General features: G+C 42.7%; 1 protein-coding gene across 3 annotated transcripts in view; it reads left to right on the plus strand.

Annotated features, from left to right (window-relative positions):
• The first annotated feature begins 205 nt into the window (after positions 1–205).
• Positions 206–11833, plus strand: part of mapkap1 (MAPK associated protein 1) — a 14064-nt gene continuing 2436 nt past the window's right edge. The window contains exons 1-12 of one of the 3 annotated variants that reach the window (XM_068706096.1): positions 206–1477; positions 1584–2080; positions 4196–4234; positions 4531–4620; positions 5282–5430; positions 5671–5843; positions 5917–6093; positions 6484–6593; positions 7281–7388; positions 8257–8397; positions 9294–9431; positions 10450–10547. In XM_068706096.1, coding sequence (XP_068562197.1) covers positions 1789–2080; positions 4196–4234; positions 4531–4620; positions 5282–5430; positions 5671–5843; positions 5917–6093; positions 6484–6593; positions 7281–7388; positions 8257–8397; positions 9294–9431; positions 10450–10547 — 1515 coding nt within the window. In that variant the 5' untranslated portion in view covers positions 206–1477; positions 1584–1788. Of the gene's footprint in view, positions 2081–4195; positions 4235–4530; positions 4621–5281; positions 5431–5670; positions 5844–5916; positions 6094–6483; positions 6594–7280; positions 7389–8256; positions 8398–9293; positions 9432–10449; positions 10548–11833 lie in introns of all 3 variants that reach the window. The other 2 variants (XM_068706097.1, XM_068706098.1) reach the window with 2 other exon arrangements.

The following is an 11833-nucleotide window of genomic DNA, read 5'->3' on the forward strand; positions in this document are numbered from 1 at the left end:
AGATTTTTGAAAAATGGACTAAGAGAGATTGGAGGGGAAAATATAATTATTATACTAAAAAAAATCTTTGGCTTTTCCCCTTTTCTTTCTTTCTCTTTTATTGCATTCGTTTCCTTTTGTTTGGTTAATTATTTTATTTTCTTCGTTTGTCGTATTAGAGAGGGTATCCTTAGTCCACCCTCCAGATTAGTGGGTGGCGATAATGCACCCGAAAGCGGTTTGCCAACCGCCATTAAAAAAAGAAGAAGAAGAAGAAGAAGACGAAGAAGAAGAACAAGAAGAAGAAGAGGAAGAGGAAGAGGAAGAGGAAGAACAAGAGCAAGAACAAGAGGAAGAACCGGAATTGAAACTGGGTTTGCTTCTGCTGGCTGAGCCTGAGCACAGCAGATTGCTTTGGGTTGCACTTGTGTTATGATTTTTGCTATAGTGCATTATTACTAATGGAAAGAGCTATTGTCACTACTGGGAGTGTTCATGAATAATATGGAAATGTGGGCATTTCTTCCCCTTATCGGATGTGACTTCTAAAGGTGGGACAACGTCATAAACTAACGTTAACTAACAGTTAACGTTACTCTGGGAGGCTATGATAGCAGCTAACCGCGATCAGCTAACAGCTAACCAAAGAAAAGCGTCGCTGATGTTCGCCTAAACAAGCTTACGAGCTAACTAGATACAACCAATGTAATGTGCAGTGACATTCGTGACTACGTATTTTTACAGTCTGAATACAGAGTATAGCTGCGACTTTTAGAAGGTTCGCGCTAACTTAGCTAACGTAGCCAGTTAGCAAGGTTCAGCTAACGCTAGCTGTTAACCTAACGTTAACTGTCACCATCGGGTTGTTGGGTGAGAGTATCGCTGGGCACGAGTGCAACGTATTAAGCACATCTTCTGTTAGTGAAGCTCAACATGAAACGGTTAACATGTATGCTAATAGTTTGTCTCAAAAACAATAATTAAGGTTGACAAAATTGATATCCGACTTCCACTTTGCAGCTTAGCATTAGCTGCAGTTAGCATCAGTCGGGGAAACTCGTTGTGCTAATAACTGGCTGCAAAAAGTTAAATAAAGGCCCACACACATTGGTAACATTAGATATAATCGTAACACTATGTGGCTGGTCATCTGGTGTTGCTTGTTTGCTAACGTTAGATAAAGTCCTTGGGCTGGAGTGTGTCACAGCATCCTAACATGCTAACCTCAGCCAGGCTAATGTAACACCGTGGGACGCGATTGTTTTGCCCTTATTCACAGCTCTTATCTCGGTGCTGAAATTACCAACAGCGTTGTGTTCACAGTGTCAATACTCAAGACAGCCAGTTATTTTTTTTGTAGGTCATTTATTTACTGGTCAACACAAGTGACCGGTGATGGCTTACACCGGAGACAACATGTCAGTATTGTGACAACACGAACATGCCAAGCAGAGGTTGTTCCCCACCATAACTCACTGAGCTTTAGACCAATAGGCTGGTAAATGTCAATACATGTTGTTTTTTTCCTAAAGATTTTGCTCCAAGCCTTAATTTCACCATTTCCTGCCCCCACCATGTAATAGCTCTTATTTTGCTCCAAACAGGTGCTGGCACCTTTACTGCCTTGGAGCAGAGGGAATAATCAAAAGATGGAAAAGATGAGTGCTCTCCACTTTTCATCGGCCACTGCTTTAAGACTCTCGGAGAGAGACTGAAAGGAGAGAGAAAGGGATCCTCTGGAATACAGGCAAGAGGGTGAGACAAAGTGAAAACATCCAAAACTGTGAGTTGCTTTCCGAAGCAGAGGAAATGGCTTTCTTGGACAACCCGGCCATTATTCTGGCCCACATCAGACAGTCTCATGTGACCAGTGATGATACAGGAATGTGTGAGATGGTACTAATAGACCAGGATGTAGATCTGGAGAAGTGCCAGCTGGCTCTGGTGCCTGGCAGCAGCTGTGGGTCAACGGGGTCGGGCTCCCTGATCGAGGGGGGTGGCGGCGGCGGCAGTGTGACAGACAATCATGCCTGCGACCTCTCCCAGTCCATGGACATCACATCCAGCTGGGACTTCGGCATCCGTCGGCGCTCCAACACAGGTAGGCACATCTCCAGGCTCCGGCTGGTTAGCAGGGCAGGCTTTCTGTCGGGCACACCTTCCCCTCTGTCATTATGGCAGGGGCAGCCAGAAAGCCAGTTCTGCTATTGTTTGGATGGGGTTTGTGTGTCTAATCTGGGCCAGTGGTTTAGTGAGGCTCATGTCAAATTGTGTGCTATTGAAGGTCTTAAAATCCTGCAGCTGTCTTAGATGAGCACAACCTTCAGCCTACAATTTTCAGTCTGCTTTTCCGTTGGTTGCATTCCACAGAAATGTCTCTTCTCAGAGTCTCAAACTATTTCTTAATGCATGGTGATCCAGGAGAATGTTCTGATCTCATTGCTGCTTTTGATCCTGTCTACCTGTCTATATCTTGGTAGAGAGGCTCAGGTCGTGGGCGGGTATCTCTTGATCAGCTGTGGAGTGGTTCTTCTATTACATTTCAGACAGGACTTTCTCAATTACTGTTTATAGCTCTGCCTGATCAACTCAATCTCTGTCTCAGTCATAAAAGTATTCTCACAATATTTCTGCGAGAGATGGTCAAACTGGAACAAGGTGACTGTTAAACCAACTCTTTGTATTTGTCAAAGAGCTCCATCTGTCAGTCAGTTGCTGATGTGACAAAAAAACCACAGCACTGTACTGCAGCCACTTGGGCGTTGAGGGTGTGTAGAGGAGGAGAGCCATCAGAGACCCCACAGAAGCAGAAGAGAGAGCATCAAGATGGCTGTGGCTCAAGAGCAGACAGCCATAGGGCCAGATGTAGCTAGCGATTAGGACACGAGCTGGGGTCTGAACAGCTGCATACATACATACCCCTGTTATGTATGCAGCTGAGAGACACGGAAGTGTCCGGATACATCGATATGTTTTGACGAGCAGATCAGACATTAGGGTGAAGAAAAAGCCTCTCCCTACAGACCAGCATTATGAAAGAGACTGTTGACTGAACAACTTTGTTTAATGAGTAAATATCCAGCACCTCAGGGGTCAATGATTTTTTTTCACTGGTCTGGTTGGGGAAGTAGGTTAGGAGTCAGACTTGTACAAATAGTTTTATTTAGTAGTGCTTCTCAAATGGCAACAAAGCCCAACATTGTTTGTCCTCTATTTAGAGAAATGCATTTGGAGTTTAGGCCACATCTTCTTAACGCCAACCAACTAAACTTCGGTTTCAAGGACGAGTGAAATACTCGCCTGCGCTTCAGCAGGTACACTTCACCTTCCACCATTTTCTGTGTCGATCCCCGGCTCTGCTTGTCCGTGTCGATGTGTCCCCGGGGCAAGACGCTTAACCCCAAATCGCTCCTGCAGTGTGTGTGAATGGGTATGAATGGTTAGTTAGTCCTGATGACAGGGTGCACCTTGCATGGTAGCCCTGTCATTGGTGTATGAATGGGTGAATGATGTCATGTAGTGTTAAAGCGCTTTGAGTGGTTGGAAGACAAGAAAAGAGATATACAAGTACAGTCCATTTACCATTCTTGCTAGTGCCCGATCTGTACTTGGCGTGTGCAACTCTCAGCAGTGATGAGAAGCAGTTCTGAAAAAACCCAACGTGATTTGTTTAACTATTTTGAACTACCACTTGCCCGTTTTGGCAAGTGATATGCTAGATTTACTGCTCTACGGTGTCCCTTTATTTGCCCTAAGCTAGCGGGCAATCCTTGTTGTTGAGCGCCGCCACCTGATTGCCACATTTATCAATGTCAACTGCAACTTCATTTCCCATTTAGGACAATAAAGTGTCCTCGTGGTAGCCCCTTAAATCTCAAGGTTTGGGCTGTCGGTCAATCCATCTTCAAATGCTGCTGTTTGAGTTGGGATGTGGGGGTGTAATATGACGTGTACTAATTGAGTATAGTGAGTTTGAATCAAATGAAGAGTGTGAATCTGTTTTAAGCTACATTCAGGTGTTTTAATTTGAAGGTAATTGTGGTTTTGGTGATAGAGGGAGTCCAGAGGTAGACGGCATGTCTCTTTTTGGCTCCCTTGAGCTTTGCTCTAAGTTTGGTGGAGTGCTGGTCTTGGTTCTGGTTCTGGTTCTGGGTTGTGGGTAGAGAGACTTTCAGCCTTGAGATTGATCACTGACCTGTGGTGGCTGTCTCATCAGGACTCCAACAAGACAGCCGAGAGAAACCTGGGGCTGCTGGTAAGATGAGAGGGATGAACAAACAAAAACAAAAAGTGTTTTGACAATGTGTACTAGTTTTATTTGGTGATTTACTGTACATATTAGTGTGTGACTGTCTGTCAAAATATTACATGGCAGAGAGTGTGTTGCTCTCACAGGCCCAATGAAAGAGATGCATTATATATTTGAACCAAAGCACAATGTACTGGTGTTTTAGTGGTGTACGTAATGATGATTTTTATTTCCCCAGGTTTTTAGCAACCTTTTTGCCGGTGACTGAAATTTAAAAGTTGTTTTTTTCTTTTTCTTTTCAGCGCAAAGACTTGAAAGGTTAAGGAAAGAACGGCAGAACCAAATCAAATGTAAAAACGTTCAATGGAAAGAGAGGTCAAACTCCCAATCAGGTAAAAAAAAAATCAACTTATTTCAACAGCAAAGCTCTGATAGTTACTAATATTTTAGAACGTTTCACTTTTTACTGTTTGTTTTTTTTTATTCGTAGGGAATTTTTCTAAAAATCTTTATTCTAATTAAAAAACGCCGATAAGAAATCTGAATGTTCAAAGCATTTTCTCTGACGTACTCTAAAATATTCTATGAAACATCTCAATACCATGATCCCATAACGATGGCAGGACTGAGGTGTTATTAACGGGATTCTTCTACACGCCCACTGGGATAAGAACACATTTTGACTACAGCAAATTGCATTCAGTTTTTCTGACTTGATTGGAATATTTATTTTTTTTATTTTTCTTGTGAACGGAGTTCTGATTACTGAGTAATGTTCTATCTAAAAATTCAAGTTAAACAAGGAAGAAAATAACACTTTGTTTGAGCTTTACACAGATTTACTTCAGATACTTTTGTGCCTTCATGTAAAGACTTGTACCTAAAATATGTATGTACACGGAAATATATGTGTAATAACATATGCTGCAGTTTTCTCCAGTACTCTACTCGTTACTAGTTTTAATCACACGGTTATAACAGTTTTTCCCAATGTACTTGAAAATAACCAAGTGATGCTGCATGTTGTTCATTGCTCTGATGCTTTCTGTCCAGTGGAGGATCTGGGGTCCCTGTTTGAGAAACGGGACTTTAAGGACAGGCCGCAGACAACAGGTACCAAATCCACCCTTTCACTGCGGCTGGAGCAGTGTCCCCAGCAGCTCAACAACCCCTTCAACGAATACTCCAAGTTTGATGGCAAGGTGAGTCTTTCCACATTCAGTTTCTCTTCATTTGTATCTTTCAGGTATCTTCTTTAAAAGAAAGTCATTTAGAATTAAGGGTGTCATTCTGTAGCAAAGAAGACACGTGAAGCCTATTTGATTGAATTCATCCGACACAGAGAAGCTTCTGTCTCATCATGCACCATTACAGGAGCTGTATCCCTTTACTCTCTGTAATCAGGGTTTTTCCTCTGCATGGTGTCCTCTTCACCTTTTTAGGGCCACATTGGCACAACGGCAACCAAAAAGATAGACGTCTACCTCTCCATGCAGCTGGCTCAGGAGAAAGTACACCCGATGACGGTGGTGACCATTGCCAACGCCCGCGTCCACGACCTCATCGGCCTCATATGTTGGCAGTACACAAGCGAGGGACGAGAGCCCAAACTCAAGTGAGCAGAAAAAAGCCATTTCGACACCCCTTTGGTAGAATGTACATGTCTGCGTAACACTCTGTCTCCACAGTGAGAATGTGACCGCCTACTGCCTCCACATCGCAGAGGACGATGGCGAGGTGGACACGGACTTCCCGCCGCTGGACTCCAATGAGCCGATCCACAAGTTTGGCTTCAGCACTCTGGCCTTGGTGGAGAAATACTCGTCACCCGGTCTCGCTTCCAGACAGTCGCTGTTTGTCAGAATGTAAGTAAGGGAACATATTCATGTGTGTGTGTTTTATGTACTTGGAGTGCAGGGATTAATGGTATTAGGGCTGAACCACATCATATTATCTCTGATTATTCTCTGGTGTTTCCAAACAAAAATGGTAATTTTTTTATAACCTCTGGACTTTAATAGCTCATATATGTTTCCGTAAGATTTTTGCTCATATTCAAATCTTTCAGCACTTTCCAAACATTAAAAGATATAAATTCTCTAATCCCCCCTGTTAAAAATGAGCAAATTGCCCACCGGTTGTAGGGTTCCAGGTGCAGTGGAGCATTGTTTACTACTTGTCGCCTGTCTTGATGATGAAAGTTAAATCTACAGATACATTCTTTACCTTTTCTGTTTGTTTCTCTCCCATTTTAGAAATGCTGCTCATGGCTTCTCTTTAATCCCTGTGGACAGCCTGAAGGTAACCATGAAGGAAATTCTCCAGAAAGCCCTGAAGAAGAGGAAAGGCTCACAGAAAGGCTCAGGTAGATGATACAGTTCATGTCGTCTTTGGATTGGTTGCTTGTCCAGCACATTGTATCTGTGTTGTGGCTCCGTCAGCTGTAATGACCAAAATAAATATTCTGTTTATCGTCTCCCATCACTGCCTGCCGTTATGAATCCAAATTGAATGTGCTCGCTGTCACTTTTTCACTACACTGTGTGCTTAGAGATTTTACTGGAACAGGGTTTTCTCCCTTATAATCTCCATAATCGCATTCTGTCGGCGTTGTCCGTTTATCTTTTCTCTCCATTCCCCTTATGAATGCATGGTCTACTCTGTATATTACAATAAATAACACACACAACTAGTGTGCTGCTGTCTCAGTCCAAAACTCCAAATGTATTGTAAGAAGACTGTAATCATTTAAAGCATGTTTTTATCCAAAGAATGAATCTACCTAAATCCATATTTGTTGGCATTTAGCCAAAACATAATTTCACTGCGATCAAAAACTTTGTTTGCTCTTCCAGTTGCTGCCAAAACACACACACACACACACACACACACACACACACACACACACACACACACACACACACACACACACACACACACACACACACACAGAGAAAATTAAATATCAGGTTATGATAGATTATGAGCTGTTCCCCATCTAACTGTAAGACTTGAGTGTGTTGCTGTCGTCTGACTCGTCATTCTCCGTCAGGGCCCATGTATCGTCTGGAGAAGCAGACGGAGCCCAACGTCTCTGTGGACCTGGACTCGACACTGGAGAGCCAGAGCACACTGGAGTTCTGCCTGGTCAGAGAAAACAGTAAGTAAACCCACAACTGCCTCATCTTCTCAATGTCGCCAGCTTCACCATCATCATCACCATCGTCTGAGAGGGTTCTGACAGGGATCCCACATCTTAGGAGAGTTTAGACTGAAAGAATACGTCACTACAAAATCAGATTCACATTTGTTTTTGTAGGACTCTGTAGGATATATATTGCAATCCATAATGTCTTCATGCAGACAGTACAAAGTTATGACTGTAACAAATAGCTCAAAGCATCATGCAGAACGTCAACATTGGCGTCCAGCTTTTTTCTTCTATTCTGTTTAAACCTGGTATTTCTGCACGGCTGCAGATTAAATCAGTCATCAGTCTTTCCCCTATATTCATTCTGCGGCTGCAAATTATGAGCGCCGCTGCTGGAATTTCACACCATCATGAATATCCTCTGCTCTAACTTTGCCGGTGCCGGTTACTCGCGCTTTGGTAGTGAATAGTATGACGCTATCTGTAGAATTTGATCCCAGTGGTGGCAGCGTGGGATTGTTTCCAGCTCGTGTGATCCAAACATTTCCATTAAGTCCAAAAGTCTAACTTTATTGAAAATGTAATCATTACAAAAATTCAAGATGTTTTTATCTGATGACATATTTTGCTTTAATCCGTATTTGTTTCTGTCAAAAGCAACGTTTTCACTGCGGTCAAAAACGGTTTGCTCTCTCGCTTGAATGTGAAAAAGAAAGAAAATAAATTTGATACAGCCTACAAAATATGTATTAGCTACTGGTAAAGGACTCACTGCTAAACTGCTTTCATGCAACTGTATCAAATGATGACTGAATATGCAGGACAAATATTCAGGACGCTGTTGTCAATTTGTGCTTGATCTTCCTTCTGTCTGCAGGCTCCAGGGGCGAGGAGAGCTCCGAGGAAGACCCCCCTATTGACATCACCACGGTCCAAGACATGTTGAGCAGCCACCACTACAAGTCCTTCAAGATCAGTATGATTCACAAGCTGCGCTTCACCACAGATGTCCAGCTGGGTACGTGCTACTTACTCAGCCTAACTCTGTCAGCCGTAGCTTGGTCCACGGCTCCTCCAACAACAAATGTGCGATGACGTCATGCTATGTAAATTAGCCTATGAGGTCATCTTGCCGGTTTTTGGAGCTAGTGCTAGCTAGATCCGTTGGCGCGGGACACATACGGGACAATGTACGTTGATGCTGTCAGCTGTAACTCGGGATAGCTAAGGATAGGAACGTTTTCCTGGTGCTGTAATCCTATCGTTTCCGGTGGGACAGACAGTCTCGATACTGAATGATAGTCAGCGCTCAGCTGTGGAAGTTTAGGTGAGGAAAAACGCCAGCTTTGCATTTTGATCTATTGTGCAAACACAAACTGTGTGCCACCACTGCCTACCAATTCACATCTTCTTGGTCGCAATTCAGCTGATTTAGGGAGAACTATTTTGATTTCAGGATATTGTGTTTTTATAAACCCAAACTGGAAAGTATCGTTCTCTTTTGTTAACATTCTTTTCTTCTAAGTTCTTTATTATAGACCGTTATAGTCCTGCTTGCATCTTCAGATCTTTGGAAATCAATCACCTTCTTGACAGTCTCTTCTCAAAGGGTTCTCCGGATCTTTTTATTATTATTTTATCATAAACTCAAAAACCAAAGTACTGGACACCTTGAGATGTTTGAGCTTATGATAGAGGAAAAGTCAAAGGGCATCCCCAAATGCATTAAAACGTATCCTGAGTGGAACATTACTGCGTGCGTGTACCAATTGTCATGACAGTCCATCCAATGGTTGTAGAGATACTCCACGCAGAAGTTTGTGCATAATAACATGCGCGTAGTTCAACAATGCATGGTTATCATGCGTATGAAATATGTCTTCCATATACGAACGGACTCGACTGTTTCTTCAGGCGTTTCAGGAGAGAAGCTGGAGATCGATCCCGTCACCAATCAGAAGGCCAGCACCAAGTTCTGGATTCGACAGAAGCCCATCTCCATCGACTCGGACCACCTCTGTGCCTGCGACCTCGTAGAGGAGAGAAGCCCCAGTGAGTGGACCACGCACCACCTCTCTGCATCAAAGTCCCAGCACAGACATGCAGATACATGCTCACAGCACCACTTCACGCCTTACTTCAAACAGAGCCGTTCAACGGTTCACTATATGTAGTGCTACGTTCTTATGCGAGTGCTCTGATTCTTAAATGCAGGCCTGTTCTTTGATTTTGAAATAGCCATGCTGTTATTTATGATTCACTCTTTGTTTCATCAGCGCAGTTTTCCGTCACTGTGACGATTCAACTGTGAGACTGGCTTTAGATCAGTGTAGTGCCCATGGTAGAAGCTGCAGTAAAGTAATGTGCTGCAGTGGACGGGGCTCAAATATTCTAATATTTCTATCATTTTTAGGAGTCTAAAATACTGCTGCTGCTCTGGTTAGGCTATCGTTATTCTATCACCTTTAAAAACCTGCTGCACCTTATTCACAAGCTACTTGATCCAAGTTTAGATTCCAAAGTTAATTTATTGAATGAATGTTGGACTCCTGACTTTAACAGGACACAAGTGGCTAATCATTTTACGGGAGAATTCATGTAAAGATTCTATGATCTGCCGCCGGTGATTTTTTGTCATTCTAACCAGTGAAACCGCCGCCTTGAATTCTTCAGTGACATTTTCTGTTGCATGTAATTGGATTACATTTGATCATGTTAGAGCCAATGACAGCATGAACACAGTCACTGTGAATATGTATTAAGTGTCCTGCCAGTCCTTTTCTTATTATAGAGCCTTCCTCTCACATGATGATCATAGTATTCAGCCAGCCAAACCAGAGTGACAACTTGCTTCATCTTGTCCCGTAAAGAATCAGTGGGCTTTTATTTTTGGATTGTTTATAATTTGCTCTTCCTTTTTCGTGCTGGTGGTCTTCCTCTGCCCTGAGGAGAGGGGACTCCCTCGTGGTGTCGGATCACACAAAGACGTGGCTGAAGATGTGCAGGCAGGAAGTGAAGGCGTGTCCATTGTCTGTCTCGTTAAACGCTGGTTTTCCTCCGTGTCTTACAGGTCATGCAATATTTAAGCTCACTTATCTCAGCAACCACGACTACAAGCCGCTCTACTTTGAGTCTGATGCTGCTACTGTCAACGAAATAGTGCTGAAGGTGAGTTCTCTTTCACCGTCTTTCTATTTCTTGAGGGCAAACTTTTCAGTAACAGTTTCGTCCGGCATGAACAGTTCCTCCAGCTCACAATTCAGGCCTTTATGAGTTCTGCCTTCGTCTCAAAGTACAGTTTAAATGGTATTTCCATTTTTATATAGTTTTATTTCACCGCAGTACTCTTAGCCCTGATGATGTCATGGTGATGTAATCAGGGTTGAAGACCTCAAACAGGAAGCCTGAGTTCTAGACTGGAGGTGAGGGTCTATATAGGACCCAGTGTTTTTAGAGCTAGAATGAAGGTCTAGTTTGAAGATGGTGCGGTAGGAGGAATGTTGCTCCAGTGTCGCTCAGCTCGTTGTTTTGGTTTCCCTTCTTTTGGTTCAGTCTAATGCTCTTATGGGTTTTCAGTGGAGAAGCTTTGATAAACACACAACTTGTCCAGCATCAGACAGCAGACACGTAGTGGAGCATTTCACAGCTAAAGAGATACATAGATATTTCCCTCAGGGGTTGGTGGAGACCAAAACCGAGCTAAAAGAGAGTGAATCTTAGACTTAGACACAAAAAGCACTCCCAATGTAAGCTAACACTCTAGTCTACTAATCTGCTGTTTGCTAACACATTCTACATATCGATGTTTGTTGGCCCAGAAGGCCCAAAACCCTTCAATACTCCTTCTATCTAAGTTATTGATTGAAGAGCAGGAATGATCTGTGCAAACACGTTCTGAAGAATCTGTAGTATTAAATGTGTTGCACATAAATTGGTCGTTGGACAAATAAAAACGTAATATTTCACATAAAAAGTATGAAGACCGACATTTAAATTATTTCATTACAATTGTGTAGTTGTTGATGTATTGATAAACACTTCAAAATGTCCTACAGAACTACATATGCTGCAGTTACACTCGTCTTTTCAATGTGAGTGTGTTCTCTATTGACACTTAATGTGACATATCTGATCAGATATGTTTTTTTTGCCCGAAGAACAACTGTTAAACGGTGGATGGACACATTTAACTTCTACATTATTTTTGCTGTTTACTCTTCCTCCCTGCAGAATTAGTAGACTTGTTGTTATTTTAGAGTAGCCGCTAACAAAGCTCTGCTAATTCCCAAAGTCGGCAAGGACCAATCTAGGAGCGAGTGGACTTGGAGCCTTAGGTTATAGAGTTACTATGGTGGCGATCGTCTGTTATTCCATTGTATTCATGGTAAAGGCCTGTGACTGTCGGCGGTAAAGCTGTTGATGTTTCAAATCAACATTCTCAAATACATCGTGAA

This window comes from Cebidichthys violaceus, unplaced genomic scaffold, assembly GCF_023349555.1.
Source record: "Cebidichthys violaceus isolate CVI_PGR_0920_01 unplaced genomic scaffold, fCebVio1.0.p SCAF_12, whole genome shotgun sequence".
NCBI lineage: Eukaryota > Metazoa > Chordata > Actinopteri > Perciformes > Stichaeidae > Cebidichthys > Cebidichthys violaceus.